Source organism: Neodiprion fabricii, chromosome 7 (genome assembly GCF_021155785.1).
Source record: "Neodiprion fabricii isolate iyNeoFabr1 chromosome 7, iyNeoFabr1.1, whole genome shotgun sequence".
Classification (NCBI taxonomy): domain Eukaryota; kingdom Metazoa; phylum Arthropoda; class Insecta; order Hymenoptera; family Diprionidae; genus Neodiprion; species Neodiprion fabricii.
Window position 1 is genome coordinate 5,417,860 of NC_060245.1, and position 22,262 is coordinate 5,440,121.

Below are 22,262 nucleotides of genomic sequence, written 5' to 3' on the forward strand. Positions count from 1 at the left end.
TTCGACACGGACTGATTCGCTGCCGGTCATCTCTTGGGTTTCCCGAGGGTGGGGATGCAGGGGAAACGAAATACGGGAGACGCATGGCTTTCATGGCAGCGAATTCCCGGCTGAGAATTCTAGCATCGGGCGCGAGATCGAATCCCTTTTCACCGCTCGCGTAACTTCCTGCTCTATTTGGTCGTTTTTTGAGAATAAGATAACCTAAAAAACTTGAGGGAAAAAAGATACGCGCCACATACCTCGAAAAGGGACGCGGGAATGCAGATTTTTGTTGAACTGAGGAGATTCCTGGCTGGTGGTCGATAATGGAATATAAAAACGTTTGCGTTAACGGTTCTTCACCGTATTGAAGTTAGTTACTTTGTCGCAACGATTTGTACCGAGGAAAAACCGTGATTTTGCGATTTTGGCATTGTTCGATATTCAGTAAACGATGATAAAACAAAACACAATCATATTTGGTGATCTTAGTTCAACCTCGTGGTTTTTGATCATATTGAAGTTAGTAACTTTGTCGCAACGATTCGTGTTGAGGAAAAACCGTTATTTCGCGATTTTGGAATTATCTGAAATTCAGCTAACTGTGATAAAACAAAGTACAATCATATTTCGAAATCTTAATTCCTTGAAAATCACTGCAACATTGAGAAAATCATGATTTTTTTCACCAATATTTTGTTACGATAGCGTTACTAACTTCAACCTCGTGGTTTTTGCGATTCGATGTTCCGCAGAAATTAACAGGTTATTTGAAAATTGTTAATTGTTCATGTTCGAATTCTTCACGGTTAAACAATGTTATGCGATTTCATGGGGTGAATGTTTGACCGCAACTTTCAACAGCAGATAATTTACGGAGAGATTGGAGTATTTTATCAAAAGTTTTTTAATAATCTGATGTGTTCAATTTTGATGGATGTTAACCGTATATAGTTAACCCTAGTAGAAAGTGGACAAAACGTTTTATCGCAACTTCATAGAAAGCGATTTGAATATTTTACGATATTTTGGAGACGAAATATTTTATTCTATGCTCTGTCGAGCATAGAACAATTTTGTATTACAATTAGTTTGTTCGCTATTTAATAATTAAATTTTTTCTTGGATATCAGAGTTAATAAAAAAACATTGTAAACATATGACAGCGTGCTAGTTTATATATAAACATCAAACTTGTGCTTTACTAGGAAAAACTGCGTAATTGTATCACGAATTAATAAACAAATTCGTTTCAAATGATTTGCAAAATACTTATCAACGAAGGAAACAAACTGTCACGACATTCGTAAAAATGAGACGAACCATTTGATTTTTTTGATGTTGCGAAAAAAGAACCGTACAATTAGCTGATGAAAATAATTAAATCATCTTTTTCTCGATACAAGAGTCGCCATTTTGTTGAAACTTTTCAAAGTTCGTTCTATACTCGCTAACGAACGAATTAGAGAAGAAATGCTTGTGCATCGCTAATTACACAGACACTTGACGTTTCTACGTCAGTCAGAAGAGCTTATTTAATTAGCAGACCACAAGTCTGAGGATTAGCGAATTATGAGAGTATTAACCCCGCAAACGTATCTAATAATATACATATAAATATACTAAACTTAACGTAGGAAGAAATTCTTCCTGCATTTAACGCGAGATCAATTATCCAGTATGCAGTATTTAATCTGCGCTGAATAACGCTTATTTATTGCAAAAAAATCAACGGCAATAAAGACGATAAGAGAATTAAATTTGAATAATAATAATAATACCCAAAAGTTATTAATAAATTGATAAAACAAAACATTGTTTAACAAATTTTCAGTGAATCTTTTTTGTCTGTCATGTGAAATGAATTCGTTGATTTTTCTGAATACACGTGAATTTTTAAAGAATTTTCTCATTATACTTCGATGGTGGTAAAAAATGAAAATAGTTGAGGACTGAGCGGTAATCGGAACCAAAAATTTCTCTCAGTGCGTACGTAGAAAAGAAAATACTTTCATCGGGTGATCGACGACTTCTGACAGGCTTTGTTTGATCTGGGATGAGATTTTCTGGCAAAGCGAGGGATGTTTGCTGGGTGAGAGCCGGAGAAGATGAAGAAGACGATGATTCGGGCGTCGGGCTGGCTGCCAGATGTGATCGTCGTGTCCTCGGTTCATTTTCATGGAGGATCGTTCCCATATGCGATGCGAACACGTGTGCACGGCCTTTGCAGCCTGGTAGAATCCTTGTGCACTTTTAAGTACGTCTCAATTCTCGACCCCAAGCATAGCAGAACCTCTTGAATATTCCGGAGGTAAAATATATGCATGGGGTTGAGTTTTGACTAATTCGTTGAAAAAAAATTTCTTCTTCATCTCAGAAACGGGTTCAAAGGTTTCATTTGGATATAAAAATATGCCTGTTAAAATTTCAGCTCTTAATATTAACGTCAAGAGGCCGCGCATCGCACTTTTTTATATTTCAGAAGAATACGGTGAAGATAATGGTTTGATTTTTATAACTTACTAACGATGCGACATCGTACAAAAAATTTACAGACATATTTTTGCAGAGAATTGAACAATCTTCAAGAAAGATCTCTTATTGTTGTTTTCTAATAAATTGTTTCGTTTAAAAGTTATTCAATTAAACAAATTTAACTTTGATCTTGATTAACTTTTGAACGAATGTCTTTATCAGAAAATAATAACAGACCTTTTTTGAAGAGCGTTCAATTCTCTATAAGAATATGTCTGGGAATTTTGCGCACGGTGCATCGTTAGCTAGTTATAAAAAAGAATTCATTTTTTTCATATTGGGATTTTTTGTTTCTAAGTATAAACGTTACTTTTTTTTACTTCAGTTTTACCTTACGAACTTGTTCTATGGATATTTCTTATATCTGATTTCAAAGTGTCTACACTTTTGTCACTCAAAGTTTTCCCATATTTTCAATAATGTGGGGAAGATATGTTTATTTTTTTAATATTCTCTCCGGCTTTTAGTTCAAAAGCGATCTCGTGAAATTGGATTTAATATCAAATTGCATAAAATATCAACTAACAATTTAATTATTATTTTGGTTACTCGTATCGATACACATTAAAACATTGCGTTTTATTATATAGATTTACATTTTTGAACATTGGGTAAAGACTAACAATTAAATTCAGAGATTCAAGTACTTTTAGTATAAAGTTAGCATACTAAAATAAATTGAAATTACGTCGCTTACGGACAATTATACATGTATAATATAATGTCCGATCAACACAATATCTTTTATTTTCATTTAAATATTATTTTGTGATGCAAAACTAGTTTTTTTTCAAAAATTCTGCATTCTTCGATGAGCAATTCTGCAATATTAATACGTAACGCGAAATCAAAAGTAAATATAAAATGAAGGATAAATAATACGATAGACAAACAATTAATAATATCTGATACATGCGTAAGTGAACACGTAAAAATGCAATAAAAAATAAATTAATCATCCCGAAGTATCGATGAATTTACGTTTTCGTAAAACGGACACATCACGTGTAAGTGATACTAAGATTACTGTATATTAAGTACAGAAATTTCACTTCTAGTCGTACGTTGTAATCGGCAAGTCTTAAAACTGTGAGACGGTTTGTTACCACAGTTAGTAATGTTCGAAGTTAAAAAAATAAACTAATCATGCTTTACGGTTGATCGCCTGTAATAAATAGCAGAGAGCATAATGCTGCCGCTTAGCGATACGGAGATGATGAAGTTGCTCAGTAAAAGAAGATCGGCCGAGTCCATCCAAATTGTAAAAACCCTTGCTGTAAAAATATATGAATTATTTTTTAGTCCACAGCAGGAGTTTAAATATTGATCGTTAATTAATTCTAATATTTAACCATTTACAAGTGTAATAGCACTGCATGTTGTACATATTTGCTTACGATATAAGTCAACTGGCACGATTTAATTTTGCTGAGAGTATTTTTATGCGAGCATTTCTTTCTCAAATAGTTTAGTTTACATGTGATTGTGAAATTAAATTACTTGCCAAAATCTATCGTTCCTTATAAACTTGTCACACATTTGTTTAAAGCAGTACCATTTGATTTGTAAAAAGTAAAATTATAGTTGGGAAACAATTGCATGGTATTCTATAAAAAATAATTCATCCTTGAACACATAAGTAACTATAAATTAATAATTATATATAAAATCGTTTGAATAAATCTGTGAGAAAATTTTACAAATTTTCAATCTTAACATCGACGTAGGTAAAAAATGAAGTAATAATATCCGAGCTCTACTTCTCGTGTAATATTAAACATTTACGGCCGTGCTGAAGATGCGTAAAGATAATAAACAACCTTATAGACTTCCGTTATGCCAGGTTTCTGCTATCACCGACCTGATAATACGACTTGTATATATTACGTAGATTGCCACTATTTATAGGAGTTTAAATATTTGAATGGTAATATAATACTCACTAAGATTAGTCAATGTTGAAATAACCCAGGTTAGAACAGAGATGGATTCGCTATTTTTCGCCCGCAATATCGCTGCCAATTGTGCTATTTTACTGGAAGCGGAAATCGGCGTACACATCGGCTAGAAAACAAATAATATTGATAAATATTGTGTGAAGAATGATATTGGTATTAATTTAAAAATCCAGCTTCTCTTTAAGAATGAATGAAATCGTCTAGCCACGTGTAAAAAAATGTTAAATGTACAGATTCAACTTCTAAGGAAACAGGAATTCACATTTATGATTGCATGTTCGTTTTTACCTTGCCGTCAACCGTTTAAAATTCATATATTTTACTCAAACTGTATCTGGGGAAACTTATTTGAATAATTGATAAGTAATGTAGGATGACGTGAAGGCGCATGAGACGTACAGTCAAGTCAACAAATAACATTATTCTTCATCGAAAATTCACACGTTCATTGACCAATTTCGATCAACGATAGCTCAGTTTAATCGTAAATTAATTATCCATGAATCATACTAGTCGGATTCTTGATCACACAAATGTACTTCTTGGCGAATCACAAGTTATCATCTGTAAATTGCAACGATTATGTACACCTCGATTTTTTTCTATATAAATTTAAAACTTGTAAGGAATTCATTTTAAAGAAAACTGTAAGTTATTTTTCATTACAGTAAAAAATAAAAAAAAAACAAAATAATATGATTTCTTTGGCGTTGGTAATTATATAGCGATTTATATTGAACTTAATGAGGTTCGAGTAATACTTTTTGAAACTTTGGTTGAATCACGTTTTCGTTACGACAGATTTACGCGCTGACTGTACCTTCCATGGTATATATTCTTAATAACACGTAAACCAACCGCTAGAATCGTTAAAGCAGTCTTCGGTACGATTTGGAATAAAAAACAGCCGAAAATAAAGAAGTATAAAGCAGCTAGTAAAAATGAGCTCGGGCTGATTAGATCCAAGTACAATAGAACCAGATATATGATAATGAGGTCCTGTAGCAGCAGAACCGGATACTCCAAATACGACAGGAATGAATATTCGTTCGTATAATTGTAGCTGGTCATCACTGTGTAGCTGAAAACAACGCGTTAAAAGATTATATCAGAACTCGACGTATGAAACAGTTGGAATAGTTAGCAATAACTTTACATGTGTGAACAGAAATTCTCACACAAGCAAGTTTTACTTTTCAATGTATAACTGATAGTGTAAGTTGTTTTTTCAATGTATCGAGCCTAGTTCTATATTTCTAGGAAAATGTCGAGTCATTTCCATTGTTTTTTTTTTTTTTTTTTACTTAGAATTATATTTTTTAACGAATCTATACGTATATAAATGACCTGAAGAAATTTTATTGAGTAAAAAATATTTGTTGATTGTGCCGATGCGTTTGGATACCTATCCTTCGTACGGACGTTTTTTTAAAAATAGTACCTTGTAAGTTCCAAGAACAATCCTAGAAGCGAGATTCCTGCAGCTGTCTTTAACTTATATAAATTCATTATTTGCGGAATCTTCTGCACTAAACACATCAGTATTGTGATGATGCTGAGAAAGTCAGCAAATAGTTGTAAATACATTGTTGCGGTTGAATGTTGCAAACTTTTTCTGTACGATGATGTAGTCCTTGATCTCAAAGGCCTTTTTGTGGGTACCTTAGAACTCACATTTCGATTTTCATTCCAAATCCTGAAAAATAGGTAAAAACATAATGTGAATTGTCCTTGCCATCATTTTGTTTGACTTAAAATAGCCCGCGATGCTTTATGAGTAATGAGAATCGTAGTACAGCCAAAATAAAGTTAAAAGTGTAACAATGGCGGCCATGTTGCAGATTATGTGCATGTATTTCAATTTGAACTGTCAAATGTTTTAAAAACTATTTCTTCTAACTTTAATATTAGACGAATTTGTGGTTGACTTCGGTTATTTCAGGCTAACTCACAATCAAACATTTAAATCTAAAGAATCATGTCTGCATCCCAAATTTGGAAAATACGTCGAATTCAGAGTGGTTTACTGATTATCGTCTCGCTTCAAGCAAATGTCAACTGAACATACCACGTCTATAAGTTACAACTTGATCAGCTAGTGATGGTTATTAAATGCAAAGGCTGAATAGTGAACAATAATATTATGAGCATGTCTTCCTGTGAGCCTTTCAACGATACTTTAAATTTATCTTAAACCGTACATAACCAAGGGTAAACACGTTTTTCTATAACACTGCAGTAGTATTGCTATATTGATAATACAACACCTACGAACAACACGAAATAACTGCTGAATATAAGAATTACGACTTAGCAATTCTAGAACTGCAACTTTCAAAGTTTACACCGTCGGTCAATCTCGTGCGTTACGTTATTCAAACAGCTCCGCGTTGCTTGCGCAATTGCGAAGCGTCTACAAGCGAACTAGTAAGCGGTTCGACAATACCTAAACTATGATCGTATTACATAAATAGATGTGCGTAGACTACGGCTGGGGACAAACTGTTAAGCGAGCTAGAATAGCTCCTGGCCATTCGTCTGGTGTCTGGTAAACGCGCCAAGGTCGGATGCTGGGAACTTCATCGTTTAACAGGAGCGCAACTAGAAATTCTGTTCTGTCGCAAATTTTTCGAGTGGTAACTTTGAAAAAAAATAAAAATAAATAAATAAATAAAATTAAAAACCGAACCACCATACTGTACTTATAACCGTATCCTACACCGTTTATCACGAAAGAGATATTTCAAAGTTTCGAAAATATATTTGAAACCTTACTTTCGTTACACTCGTTTTCAATCAAGAGTACTACGAAGAATTATCCACCGGGTATGTTACGTGTAATATAACAGAATCTGAATCTACTTCTGTTTATAGAATAGAACTCCCGTGATATTACGTGCGAATTCGTAACAGACGAATGATGTTCGATGGCGGATTTGAAATTGTAGAAGCAGAATGAGGATTTTTCTACAGAACCCTCATACCTTTCTTTAAGCTACGCCAGTGCAAGAAGGCTCTATGAATGCGGAGAGCCTTGAGCAAGCGCCACTCGCGACTGTCAAATCGCCGGTGAAAAAGATGCGCGCGCTTTATTCCGCGCAGTCGCTGAGCGTAATATCTTCGAATTAGACTCGTAATCATGCCACGCGGTGCTGCAGGCCAAAGCATAGATCAATACACACACCCGGTATTGTTTGATGTTAAATATTTATCGAAATGACAACAATCGATTAGTCTGCATTGATCTGATTTTTTTTAAAATTTTTTTCTTTCAATAAGGTACAAGTTTAGGCCCTTAAAAATACGTACATTTATTGAGAATCATAGAGTTTCAAATATGTTTCCAGATTCACGAGTATCCAACTTAAACAAAATCCCAATACACCCAAGTCTCAACTGTCCATACCTGTATTTTTAAGAACAATCGAACATCGCCCATTTACAGTTAGGCGTCGATTTTACTGTGTCTGCCTTAATTGATGTTACGAATCTTATCGCGTTGGAGAATTTTACCGAAAAAGTAATAGATCTTCGTCTTGAATTATACTAGATACGTTGCAAGAGTTAGAATTAGCATAAAATGAAACCAATAGAGAAATATGTCAATGCAAATAATATTTGCGAATTTTTCGCAGATTCAAATCGTTGCAGGATTCGATTTGATCTAACTTCAAACAGCATCTGATTTCTGTGCCACTTGAGCCTGCAGGCTTATTTTGACGGTTTAATTTGATGAAATTTTAATCCGTGGATAGCTGATACAGAACGAACAATCAGATTAGTCTGATTCAACAAAATACTCTAGAATGTGGCTTCATATCAGATAATTGTCGACAAAGCTCCGCGTGGCTGCTACTGTTTAACAAAAATATTCGGACAGAGATTTTGTCACAATACAACGATATAATTCGGTGAATCTAACGGAAAGGGTCAATAACACAGGTCAATGTCGATCCGTGTTAGAAAATCGGCAGGAATAGCGAGTGAAACCGCGGCGTGTCGATAAAGCAGAAACCGGTAATTCACTGCGTTCACTCCTGATGCTGCTGTCGTCGAGTCTTTGGACAGCAGGAACGGGGGGAACAGAACCAATATGGAGTAAGTGGGATGTGAAGATCTGCGTTGTCTTTTAAATATTGATTTGTGGTGTAGGGTGAACGAAATGCTGTCGCCGAATGAATTAATCCAACTTTTTATCGTGCGGGGAATTTCATCGGATGTAAATAATGCTTGCACGGCGTAATACCGAGGTATGTTCTCGATTTTTTACACAAGCTTATACGGAAACGTCAAACTAGTCGCAATTACTACCAACGCCGCAAACATCGACCGCGCCGGGACATCAAACTCATTATATTTTAAAATAAGGCATGGTCCCTTTTAGCGGATATGTTTTAATTACTGGCAATGCGCGATATATATCTGTTAAAGTCAGGGGTCAGCGGATTCTGGGCTGTGGCTTTGGCGGGTCATCCTTATCTTCGTTTCACGTCCCCCCATCACTTTCGATTCGCTAAGGAAACTTCCATTTCTTACTACCATTGATGAGGATAAATAGGTTGTACGATGTACGATCACGTAAGTAACTATTATCCGGTATATGGGTGTGCTCATCCGCGATTTTCCCTCCTCTCTCTCTTTCTCTCCATCCCTTCCCTACTCTCTTCATCCAATGCTGACAAATTATTCCTGTTCTGTTGTTCTCCGACTCGTCACTCGTGTGACAGCATAATGTTTTGCATTCCAATTAATAATGACTCATCGCTGTAACGTCTGCACCAATAAATTTTGTCTCTTCCAAGTAACTCTGTGCACAGTTGAAAAAAACACTCGGCAAGTATCAATTCTTTTTCTCACACAGATGCTACAATTTTCGTTAAATAGAGTGTTTTGTGACTATCGGTCAATTATTTTCATCATTTTTTCTATCAACAATATTTTTGTTGCTCTTTCACATTCATCGTTTTCAACCAAACTTACAGTATGTGTTACATTCTTTGTCAACATAATCTGACTACTACAAGTTTGAATGATAGTGACAATATAAAAAATGTCCTGATAATCTGAAATTTAGTATCACCGAACTTTGTGTTTGGAAGTTTTTAACTTAGTAGCGAAGATACTCGTATGATTTACATCCCGCGTTTTGTTCGATTAATTCTAAGGGAACGCCTCTTTATGTTTGAATCTTGTCACATTCAGGCATAAGATACTTTGCGTGTAATTAAACACCCAGAACTTATATTAAGTATTTGATAATCGTGCAGGGGTTCGCTTATTATAATAAAATTGTAAATTTGTAGAAAATTCATGTAATACATAATTGTGTGATATAAACAGAGTTTAATTAAGAAACATATTCAGCTTATTATCAAATTTCTTTTTTGAATATCGTATGCATACATTTCATTTCATTGATTAACTTTATCTGCTATAAAATTAGAACGATAAAAATGAACATTTTTCAAAATTTATCACGTCGAGGAAATCCTTTGCAACTTGGAAAAGTGACAAAGATGAGGTGATATTTTATGGAGCTGACTGATCTACGACTAATACGAGTATCGGCGGACAAATTTGAATTCTTATTTGGTCTGAAATTATACATAAATATGACATTCGATATCAGTATATCCGTTTGATTTTTTACGATATCTCTACTTGAAGCATTAATTAACGTTTTGATGCGGCACATCATACAAATTTCTTTTGTCTTCCAACAATCGCGTGTGTTGTTTGAATTAAACTTCGTTAGAAGTCATACAAGTTATGTTAAGAGAATCAGATCGATGAAATAAAATGCTACTTTTGACATTCAGGAGAAAACTGGTATCACACATTTGATATAAATTAATGCCAGGCAATATGAAATTAAGTTCAGAATATTTAAACCGATAGTGAATTAGGCTTCAAATTTGGAGAGCTATTTTTCATTCAAACTCTTTATTTGCTTTTAGATCCTCATGGCGCACGAAAATGGTACCATTGAATTCGCAGACGTGAAAGCGAGAAGACTGTCTGCAGTTTGTCATGACTGTGTTTCAAAAGAACAGGACCTCAGCTTTGAAGTTGTATAAGAATGGTAAAACCAGCAAATATAATAATTTTGTCATAAACAAGTATATATTTGCAATTTACTATCATCCATTCATTTGTTACGTACTCGGCTTGTATGATGAAAATTTTAAATAACAAGCACTTTGACCCTGGTATTTTTTAAATTGCCGATTTGATATCTTATATTTATTAGAAAACAAAAGTTTGATTTGGAGAAAAAATATATCTCACAAACTGAAACTTGAAGTACATTTTGAATGTCTATTGAATCACTGAATAAAAATATGACAAACTTCGTATTATGCTTAGCATATTTTAATAATTTATGAGTGAATAATTCACCTTGAAAGAAACACACGTACACTCGCAGAACCGAATTACTAAATATACCAAATCCAAACGTTTGGTGTAAAATAGCATGGATCAGCTACAAGCATGACAAAGAACGTGCATAAAAGAAAAAACGAAGAAAAAAAACGTGTAAATTATACTAAGCATCAATGCAAACGCTTGTACACGATTAAGATGGCTGCGACAGATACACTTGAGATAATATCGTGAACATACAATTCCTTCCAGTGTTTACGAGTAACGTTGTCTAAAGAATTCCAAAGACCAATCAGTCTTGTGAAGTTTAAGTGCGATCTTAAACACTTCAACATTTAATGATTTATGTCATAAATTTTTACTCGCACATCAGAATTAATGTTTCTTGTTAGTTGAGAAATAATTTCCGTTTAAAAATTTGTTTGTCACATACAGCATTTTTCGTATTTTCAATACACGAACAATCCAAAATTAATTTGCAATGCGACATAAAGAGTTTTACGATATTTGAAAACGTTTCAGAGAACATAGCAGCATTATTTTCTTCTTACACTGTTTTTCTTAATGTGGAATTTACGGTATTTGCGATGTTCTACGCGACAGAAATTAACTCCGACTCATGATCAAAGAGTTTTTCCACACATCAGGACTTTAAAAACGCTTAAATATTGATTTATTCATGTGCAATGAAATGCTGGCTGAAAATAGCAGTATTGCGAATCGATCATTTCAACGATATATTTATATACTATAAGCCAAATGAATCATTTGAATCAATTAAGCGACAAATACTGCTTTTATGCTTACCATGGAATATCTTTAAATTTTTTGTGTCACGCAATGATTGCATTTGAAAATAAGAAACTCATATACCTTGAAAATCTAAGTACAACTGGCCTCCGTTCTAATGTATTGTACCGTAAGAAAAATATTGAACGAATTTTGATTGATATGTATATATTGTACCGGTTAAATATCACCTAAACGTATTAAATTTACAGATGGAAAAACGAATGCAAAAGGAATTATGAGAAAAAAAGTACATTTGATTTGGTGAAAATATTTGGAATCGCGTTAGGTGTAGGGAATGTGAAATGGACTCCCCGCCATCATGCTCGCTAAGTGCCACTGGGCCACTGAGTGACCTGGGCAGCAGCGGACTTGGAGGTTCGATATCCAGTGATTCTGTACGAGCACATCTTGCTATTGAGGTGAATAGTTGAAATATCGAGTTTTAAGCCGTCTCTTAAGTTGTCTAGATAATTTTATCCTCCAAAATAGTCACTTGAATAAATTCATCTCATCTTTCATCTTGTAGAGATGATGAGATTCGAATTCATCCTTCGTCTTCATCGATATAAATCTGCTCCAGTTGATCTTCATCTTTTTTGTTATCAGTATAAAGATAGAAAAAACTGCTTACTGAATCACAGCCAACGATATTCAAAGTCGAAAGACTGATGTAAATTTTGTGAAGACAAATAATGTCTTCCAAACAAATATTTTTTTTGTCCCTGACTAGAAAAATATTTTTAATACTCTGACTAAATTTTAATAGATTTCCCCAAATATTTCGTATCTTCACAAAATTGACACCAGTTAATTCCATCAAATTTTGTGTCGCTTCAAAATCAAGAAAAAAAAAATCAAAAATTCACACTTACGGCATAATTTATTTATTTTCACTACCCATAAAGAAATATTCTGTTTCAAACCAACATTTTTTTTCCAGCATTTTAACAGTCTTTCGTTTAGATTGCAATCTTTTTTTTATTATCGAGGTGAAAATTAGGATAATGGCGCGTTTTGCGATAACTGCATAAGAAATTAACTTTCCTTCTTATCCGTAAAAATGTTTTTTGCAAATAATTGTATCATCTTTATCATCCGGATGATAATTAAATAATAATTATGTTTCACAACACTGTCGGCAGAAGAAAACTAAACAAGTGCTTACGAGTAACGTTCGTTCTCTTGGTCAACAGATGTTGGAGAGCGACGTTGAAAGTAAATCGTTATCTCAAGACTCGTTTGATTATTCCGATGGTATGTGCGGCGAGAATTTCAACACTTTGAAAAAGGGACCCGGCTGGGCAGAGATGGACGGTAAATTGGAGGTGGAGGTTGTCGAGGTGGCGATCAAACCTCCGCCAGAATTTCAAGACAGCCCGTCTCCGCCAGACTCCGTATCATCGGCAGCACCTATTCTCTGTTACACCCGTTCAACGCGGCATCCAGCGCCTCGATGGATAGACAAAATGGCCGAAATGTTGATGCAGGTGATAGTCGAAGAAGCTCTAGTCATATCGTGCAGGATATCCTGGCCCGAAGGGCGGATAGCGCCGGGTTCCAATCCTGTGCCGATAGTTGCAACGAGTGCGCAAACCTCTCGCCTACTTTGGACATCGGACATGCTGACTTTTTCACCGCCGTGTCAGGGATCGATGGCAATAACGCCGTACAGCACGTTGAATCGTCCGAACTCTCGTTGCTCCTTATCGTCTTCGCGCTTGTCCAGTTCTCACAATTCGTTAAATACCTCAGGATTAAACCACAAAGTCGACGACAGTAGTTTCATAACGTCGGCAATGTCTCACGACGTTTTAACTACTAGTGAAATAAGTGATATGTACAACGTGCCGTTTGACTCCGACATTTATACCGTACCGATAGATATGGTGCGACCTTTGCACGAACTTAGAACCCCTCAAAGGCCGAAAAGGCACAGACATCATAGGAAGAGGCGGAGAAACGTATCGGCCAGTTCACAGAGCGAATTGGAAGCGCACATTCAACAGGCAAGGCAGTATTGTGCAAAACCGCGCGCCATTACCCACGTTATCAAATCGCAGCGATTACTGACCGAAGTTTGTTGCAAAGACGCAGCCAACGGAAAGCGGCACAGCGTTCCGGGGACTTCGGGTCGTCATCCTCCTCACTCGTCCAACAGTCAGGCGCACAATATTGGCGAACCTATCCACATGACGCTACACGAAGTGCGACAGTATTTGCAAACGTTATATTCAAGCTCCAGTGATTCTAGTGAAAATAAAATAAAACGTGATAAAATACCTGCGAGTCAAACACCTATACATCTAGCAGTGCCAAAGGGTATTAATATTAATATTAACAATAACAATAGATATAGCAGTCCACATACGGACTCGTTGACGGATACACCAATTTCTAATAAGCCGAACAACGGTCTAGTTAATAACAATAATAACTCTAATTTTAGAAAGTATAAAAAGCAAAATGCGTTCGCCAATATGAGAAATAAAAAGGTCAAAGATGAACAGCAGAAGGATAAGTCTGACACGGAAAGGGAGAAGATTAAGAAGTCGCAGCGCAATTTTTCCTTAAATTTAAAACAAACCCTTTGTAATATCTTTAGGTTTAGGCGGCTCGGCTCGCCTGAACATTTTGTAGGTAAACGAAATAGCATCGTACAAGGTGATATCGTTGAGGAGGAGGAGGGCATCGACTCTGATCAACATACCAATAACAATAATACCACAACTAACGAAGTTGACGGTGCTGTGCAAAAGTTACCTTTTTTTAAACGCGCGCTACCTCCTCTGCCTAAGAGCAACGGACAGGTCGGAGTAGAACAAGCTGAGGATGCGCTCGCAGCGATGGTTGCCAAGCCCGAGTCTCCGGCTCCTTCGCCTTTGGTGCCCATTGATCCGGCGAAAGACGACGAAGAAGTCGCCGAAGATACGAGCATGGATTTCGCCGCTAGTATTGAAAAAGTGAAGGATGTGAGTTATTTATAAGACGCAACGTATATTTTAGTATCGTTTATTTATCGGAAAGTAAAACGTAACAGCATCTATGAGGTTGAAGTATAGTAACGTTAAACATGACAAAATGTTTGTAAAAACTTGCTACTGTTTTGCGAACGTAGAACGATTTTGAAGTAATAGTTTAGTTTGTAGAATGTGAGTAGTATTTTTTATATCAATACAGTTTACCGAATTTCAAAAGGAAATCCTTGTTGTAATTTTTTCCGAAGAATGCATCGTCGTCTACACTAAACACTAACGTTACAAACTTCAACCTAATTAGTATCTCCAAAAAAATATTATAATAAACATATCATTGACCACACTTATTTTATATTTTTGGACATTATTCGTTTTCAAAGGTATTCTTATTTATCATAAAGTTTTGTAAATTTGAAGTACTAGCCAATATTAATCATGGAGTAAAAACTGTTCGACATTTTATTTATAGTATGGCTGGTATTGGGGACCGATATCCGGGGAAGCAGCTGAAAAAATATTATCCAACGAACCGGATGGATCATTTATTGTACGCGATAGCAGCGATGACCATTACATTTTTTCATTGTCATTTAGACTAAACAGTTGCGTCAGACATGTTCGGATAGAACATGATCAGGGTGAGTGCACTATTAATGTTTCCTATCGGTTATTTTTTATTTTCTTTACATCCATTACTAGAACTTGAGACAAAATCTGATTGGACAATTAACTGTTTAGCAGAAATTTATTCAAAGGAATTTATATAGAGGATTTCAAATCGTTTCTGAAGACTAAACTTATCAACGTCGAATATTTAGAAATCTTTTTCTAAAATCCCTGACTACCGTTATTTATTTTTCATTGCCCGCATGTATTGTGTTTGTTATAAATGTTGTACAGGTAAGTGACATATTCTGTACATTCACCCTTCTATCGCACACGCAAATTATTCAGTTATTTGTGTGTTTGACAAAATTGTTTCACGCACTCTTGTAATACTTGCATAATACAATAACAATGATTTTTTAATTAATTTTGAAATAGCGGGTATTTTGAATAATGCGGGTTCTGAAAGGGAAACATTTTTTCTAAATATCTTGCTAAATTGAAAAGAAATCTTTGCATACTTTTTTGTTCTTTAATATATGTAGTCCAATTTTAAAAATGTGTTAAAATACTTTTACCCAGTAATAATGTGAACGTAACGTTTATTCAAATGCAGGCAACTTCAGTTTTGGCAGTTGTACCAAATTCAAATCGCACACAATTGTGGATTTCATCGAGAATGCAGTAGAACACTCACGCAGTGGGCGTTATCTGTTTTTCCTTCATCGGCGACCGGTGTTGGGTCCCATGCGCGTACAACTCCTTCATCCTGTGTCGAGGTTCAAGCAGGTTCAAAGCCTGCAACACATATGCAGATTTGTTATACTAAAAATGGTGCGCAGGGATCTAATTCCCACCCTGCCTTTGCCTCGTCGCCTCATCGATTACCTAAGTACGCCGCATTACTACAGCGAACAGCTTGCTGAACAAGACGATCGCGCCGAATCACCGGTCAGTTCTTCTACCGGTGAATTAGAAAAGATTTGTTTCACACCGCAGGCTTTATCGTGAGGTACGCATAGTTTTTTTCGTCGATATTTATCTTTCACATGTTTTATTGCCTATATGGAAGATTGATCACAAGACAACAGTTCTTTGAGTTTCAAAATTTATTTCCCAATTATCTCAGGTATAATATAAATACATCAGAATATATAAGGTAGTGCTGTGAATTTTAATTTAATAATTGCGCAGTTTTCATTTATCAAATTACTGAAATACTTGTTCTGAGGTAAAACAGACTTTTAAGTCATTATGAATAATTGTTTTCAGACTTTGCCAGAAACTTCTTTCCAAGGAAAAAAATGTGACTCGAACAAGCCTTCTTGTAACAAAAGGTAAATCTGTGGGGGCAGCACCTAAAGCTATGCTGAGGATTTGCGATTAGTTGTTTTTTATTTATTTTTTTTTTGCTGCCATACACAAATACATAAACTCGACTTATACCTTACAATTATCCTTTGGAGTCATAAGTTATATACAAAACAAAAACAAAAAAAAAAAAAAAAAAACGGAAACGAAAAATAATAACAAAAACAAAAATGAACTGTTATTAAACCTAAAAAACGAATATTTGTATCAATAATTTTATTAACCAAGTGATATTTCTGTAGCTGGCCTGTCCGTAAAATCGGCCAGTCCGTTGATCAGTCCAAATTGTTCGTGTTTATACGTAAAAAAATAAAATCCAAAATGTCCATGAGAGTATAAATAGTACTTTTGTCCCAACGAGCTTACAGTAAATTTATTGAAACAATATTCAAGACTGGTGTAGTCAATTAATCAATGATTGAGCTAAAAGTTCGCTAAATATCGCCATCATCACCATTTCGCTTTCAGGCTGTTATTCATTCTAATTACTTATTCATTTTTTCAGAACAACGCAACGCTGAAATACTGTTTTATTAAAAATTTCGACCAAACATTTTTACATTGGTTCAAAATATTTAGTAGAACAGAATTTAAAATACATTTGTTTCATTTTGTCACTGTTTTAACCAGACATCGGTTAACTACTGCGTATTATGTCGAATACAAAGTTATAACAGAATCTGAGATCAAGAAAATGCAATATATCAGGCTCAAACCATTGAATTGCTTATTTTGGGCTGTGACATATCTTAAAACTGGAACAATACAGGCCTGGCTACATGAATAGAATCTTCGAAATTTTAGTCTCTACAATTTGATGCTGGCAGTATAAATAAACAATAACTTTATTCTGTTCGCGTCTAAAACGAAGCCTCAGGAAAATGTTGTGATTACATAAACCCTAGTCTTGTCCTGTTTATACTTTTTGTTGGTGGATCGATGACGTGACGACGTCGTGTATTTCATCGACTTGATAGTTGACAACACTAAATTATCGTCCCTGAAAAACCCAGGTGCCTCTAGTCTGTACACGGGCTGCAATTTGTCTGATTTGTTAACGATTACCGGCCTCGTTGTTACTTCTTTAATTTTTCTGATAATAACTTGTGTATATATATATATATATATATGTATGCATCAAAATATCTTGTTATTGTAATTTTAATGCATTATTTTATCGTACATTATCGAATTTTAGTTATTCATTCTTAACATTCCTGTAATTTATGTTTATTAGGATATATTTATTTATTTCATCTAGAACGTAACTGATTTATGTAACAATGAATTACATTCATCCATCCAAGATGTAATACAAAATGGCGACACTGAAACTAAAACAGAATAACAATTGATAGTATCAGGACTTATTTAATTCTTTTAAAACTGTAAGTTGTAATCTTGAATCTCATCCATCGCAGCCGAAATATTAATTACTTCCCATATTTCTCATAAAAAAACGGATCACAGGTTATAGTGGTTCGTGACGTAATTGTTACGGTAATAATCTTTGAATCCCTGTCGCAAACTAGATAAGTCCTTGTGCTATCCTTTCTTCCTGCGGTAATCGCTAATTACTGTGTGTAACGTAAAGTGCATGTAATATCAATGCAGTACTGATAATTTCAATTTTTCTTTTTTATGAATGTAACGACGAATGTCAAACGATAAAAACAAATTTCATCGCATCACTAATTTATTGATTTTACTAGTAAGATACAGTTAATAGAATACCTTTATTCTTATTTCAAATATTTAATTCAGTATTTTTATTTACGTGACAGGGTATTATTTTTCAATAATATGCTAATTCTTTTTCTGTGCTTGCCAGTTTTGTGACGTCACTTGAGTGAACGAAAATTGAATTAATTATTTTGAAATAATCTTGGAGAATATCTTTAGCTTATTTCATCTCAGTGTTTGCATCATTACCAAAAAGGAGGAGAGGAGGAGATATTTACCAAAGTTTTGGAAATTCTCTTTGATCTTATTTAATTACACATTTGCAAATGATGATGATGTATTCCTTTTTTTGCCAATAATCATACCACATTTATAAATACACGATGTGCGTATTTGTACGTTCGAATACGTTTCATGGTGCTTCTGGAATTGTTATAGAAAAACTTGACTAGATGAAAGAGGAAACAGATGTTTTGAATTGAACAGTTTTCTTTGATCAACTACCTGCTACTGCCATTTTTTTTTTAATCTTTCTTTTTCACACATCAACCATGTACTTATGTAATTTATTTGGATGTAAGAAATATGTGAAAGTTACAACTGTATACGGGCCTAAAACGAGAAGTTGCAAGAGCTTTGTACTTTTATATTATTAAGAAAAAACATGTTGTTCTTTTCAACCCTGCTAATAGGGAAGTTGCGTAATACTTAAATACTCGAATTTTTCATCGAAATGTATGCTTTCGATCGAAACAAGCTTTACATCGATCAATACTTAAAATATTTGTCCATATGATCGCAGAAAATCGGTACAAAATTTCCATTCAAAAGATGCATTTTTAAACTCTTATTCATTTGAAAACAATCCACAATCAATTTAGTACGGATGGACAATTTCGTCAATTCCAATTACCAAGTAGATCGTGGATAATAAAAATAACATTGTGTCTTTAATTATGCATCTTCCCTATTCTGTCTGAGCCTTTAGTGAAAAGCCCCTTTTATTGATATAGAAATAAAAAATCTTGTAAAACCACTGCAGTACTTGCACATCTCTTGCATATTAATATATTGCATAAGCCTTAGAAAAAAGAACATCTGGAGTGAAACTTAGAAAATAAAAAGATTTCCTACCACACAAGCGAATACATAAGGGAACAAATTTCATCCCAAAACAGCGAATCTGGAATTGAGATGTATTTACAAATCTCAGATATTTCAAATCAGGTAAATTAACTTACCTAATTTATGAGTACAATATGTAATTCAAATATATCGTGCAAAAGTAACAGCAAAGAACGTTGACTTAACTCTACCTAAAGATGGTTAGTATTATTAGTTTACAAGCAATCCGTTATTAGGAAGATATATTTAATTTGTAATCAACTCAGTATTATTCCAAGAAAAATATTTAACATGTTTTTCAATTTACATTGAACAATAATTAATAGCTCTCAAGGAAACAAATAATTGTTACATTACGGACAGACCAGCCATATGATTATTTAATTTGTTTAATACATGTTATGTCATGTTTGAACAGTCGTTTTTCCATATACTTACCCACACCTGGAACTTTGTTTTCAGTAGTTTGTGCCGAGTCTGGAATTTGTATCTTTGTTTGGTTTTTTTTAGAGCCATTCAAATTGAATGGATCGAAGGCATACCTCGGCAAAATGGTGAAATCGAATGAAACATATTTCATTAGAACTGCATTCTTTACTGATCATTGAATACAGATGGACGATGGGGAAAAATATATATCACAGCGATAACACAGTTTTGAAAACCTAAATTCCATATTTCACGTTTTATATACAATTATTTTGATAATTTAACGAGCAGTAAATAAATGATGAAAACAATTGGTACATAGATAACATTCGATTCATTTTTATGATATAAGACTATATTGGAATTCCAAGAGTCTTCTTAACTAGCTTCTGTGCAATTCTCTCAAATTCAAGGCGATCTTCTCTCCACATTTTAGCCGCGTCAACATTAGCTCCGCTCTCATCGTTAGGCTCTGCCAACATGCTGACGACACTCAATAAAATTTTTTCTACACTCTGCACAGGACTCCATCTTTCCGCGCTACTTTCGTAACCCATCGGATCATCTCCCGGCGCGTGAAGAATGCTAATGCAAACTCTTCCATCAGCATATACTGTGGGTTTAAAATTCCATCAACACTTCACACAATTGTATACTTATTTCCCATATATTGGATGAATATTTCCAAAACTTACTGTTCGGATGAAACATCTCACATGTGAATTGCATCTTTGGAGGACTCAGGGGATAATCAGGGGGAAAAATTAGCTTTGCTGGAAATACTCCGCCTTCAAAGCAAGTTCCTTCGGGTCCGCTGCATAATTCATATTCAATATAATTCTGAATGTAATGGGTACTTAATGTACATTATTACATTTCATTTCACATAGATGTATCCCATAGAATCTACAATTCCCACAGAAAGAACTTTTAATGGTGAGTTATGAAATGTCAATGATCAGATTTCTCGCCCTGACCTTTTCATTATCCTCAAATTTTTGGATCGAACTTCACCTTAATGAACAATTAAAAGCACATAGTTTTATTCTTCTGTGTTGATTTTTGTTAGAAATTCACCTCAAATTGTAAAATGTGGCAGATGTTTCTCATCATTAGAAATAATAGAACAAAATCCCAGTGTCAAAATTTCGGACTTTTCATATATCAAAAGCAAATTTTTCTGCTGATCAATTTTTAATGTTTGACCGTCTAAATCAATTAATAAATTTGAAATAAGAAATTTCCGACAATAGAAGGATTGTTCGATTTTTTTTTACATATTATTGGCAGAGTTGAAATGAAAGAAATTTTTGGCGCCAACTTACGGAACAATTTGAATATTTAAAAAATATGGCGCATCGCAGTTGTTTTTTTTTTTTTTTTTTTTGCCGAGAAAAACTGGTTCGTAGGCCTATCTCCGCTATGAGATACTGCCAATGCAGCAATTTTAATTAATATGGAAGACATGAAGTGTCAGCTGTCAGTTTCGACTTAAGTAACAGACGTGTTGAAAGAAAAGTTCGGTTGACTCACGTGATCAAAGCTTCCCATTCGAAAAAATTCTCCTCGTTAATTGGTCCGGCGATTATTCCTTCCGGAGGATTCAGTGTCAATTCTGAAAAATATTCAACAATTTTGAGGTTATGTAGAATATATTTCACGTCAATTGTATTAGCATGTATACCGTGAGAAACAAAACATTCTCTCACGTTTGTATTCTGCCATTAAACGTCTAAGAGCAGAACCCGCCATAATTATTGCTAAATATTATTCGCCCAAGTTAACACGGTCGATTCAACATGTCACCTATGGTAATTTTGGGATACTTTCACTGCTGTAGCCGCTACACTTTCCTATACTGATATCAAAATGATGAAAATCCGCCAATGAAATACTGCGCTCTACCGGCTGGCGTATAAAATGTTCAAAAGTGTAGCGGTGTTGGGTAATGAGACTTTTTTATTGGTACTGTTTCCGATCATGCACAGCGTACGTTTCAAAATGCGCCGCCAGCGCTAAAAAATCAACAAGACAGAGACAGAACTCGTAGTTAACCCATCGGTGCAACAGCAATAAAATATAAGTGACTGTACCGCCAACTAACTCCGGAACAAAGTCAGAAAGTGCATGGAAGTGCAGTAGCGGTAAAAGGACCTTCGGCACAATCTTTACGCCGTTAACGTATCATTTTAAACCAGCAAACTCTGCGAATGGTTGTTTAACTCGTCAAGCAAGTAACTAATAGACCGTCGATTACATTTGTAGAGATTCAATGGATTATTGAGCTCTATTCGACCCCACACTGCAGTCTTTTTGCTGTTTCATGTAAAGCTGAAATTAATTATGCACCGCACAAAATAAATTGAAATTTCCAAACACCGCAAAGCGAAAATACGGTGACAAGAGGTTCAAAGCAACAACG

General features: G+C 34.7%; 3 protein-coding genes across 12 annotated transcripts; 1 reads left to right on the forward strand and 2 right to left on the reverse strand.

The window, feature by feature from the left end:
• Positions 1–3,053: 3,053 nt before the first annotated feature.
• Positions 3,054–9,058, reverse strand: LOC124186512 (solute carrier family 66 member 3). 7 transcript variants are annotated; one of them, XM_046578282.1, is made up of 5 exons: positions 8,955–9,058; positions 5,917–6,171; positions 5,334–5,556; positions 4,461–4,581; positions 3,054–3,791 (listed from the first exon to the last, which is right to left on the reverse strand). In XM_046578282.1, the coding sequence occupies exons 2-5, from the start codon at positions 6,060–6,062 to the stop codon at positions 3,658–3,660; spliced, it is 624 nt and encodes a 207-aa protein (XP_046434238.1). In that variant the 5' UTR covers positions 6,063–6,171; positions 8,955–9,058; the 3' UTR covers positions 3,054–3,657. The 7 variants fall into 7 exon arrangements, with proteins under 7 accessions (XP_046434238.1, XP_046434239.1, XP_046434243.1 ...); XM_046578283.1 differs by lacking the exon at positions 8,955–9,058 and adding an exon at positions 7,460–7,531; XM_046578287.1 differs by lacking the exon at positions 8,955–9,058 and adding an exon at positions 7,251–7,369.
• Positions 8,530–19,424, forward strand: LOC124186509. Of its 3 annotated transcripts, none has more exons than XM_046578273.1 (7): positions 8,530–8,725; positions 10,433–10,557; positions 11,861–12,070; positions 12,845–14,620; positions 15,096–15,264; positions 15,849–16,244; positions 16,505–19,424. In XM_046578273.1, exons 3-6 carry the CDS (start codon positions 11,954–11,956, stop codon positions 16,241–16,243), a joined length of 2,457 nt encoding a protein of 818 aa, XP_046434229.1. In that variant the 5' UTR covers positions 8,530–8,725; positions 10,433–10,557; positions 11,861–11,953; the 3' UTR covers position 16,244; positions 16,505–19,424. The 3 variants fall into 3 exon arrangements, with proteins under 3 accessions (XP_046434229.1, XP_046434228.1, XP_046434230.1); XM_046578272.1 differs by lacking the exon at positions 8,530–8,725 and adding an exon at positions 8,915–9,053; XM_046578274.1 differs by lacking the exon at positions 8,530–8,725 and adding an exon at positions 9,318–9,456.
• Positions 19,425–20,066: 642 nt separating this feature from the next.
• On the reverse strand, positions 20,067–21,833 carry LOC124186515 (ubiquitin-conjugating enzyme E2 G2). Of its 2 annotated transcripts, none has more exons than XM_046578291.1 (4): positions 21,647–21,833; positions 21,374–21,455; positions 20,536–20,654; positions 20,067–20,453 (listed from the first exon to the last, which is right to left on the reverse strand). In XM_046578291.1, the coding sequence occupies exons 3-4, from the start codon at positions 20,567–20,569 to the stop codon at positions 20,194–20,196; spliced, it is 294 nt and encodes a 97-aa protein (XP_046434247.1). In that variant the 5' UTR covers positions 20,570–20,654; positions 21,374–21,455; positions 21,647–21,833; the 3' UTR covers positions 20,067–20,193. The 2 variants fall into 2 exon arrangements, with proteins under 2 accessions (XP_046434247.1, XP_046434245.1); XM_046578289.1 differs by having other exon boundaries at positions 21,550–21,831.
• Positions 21,834–22,262: the final 429 nt, after the last annotated feature.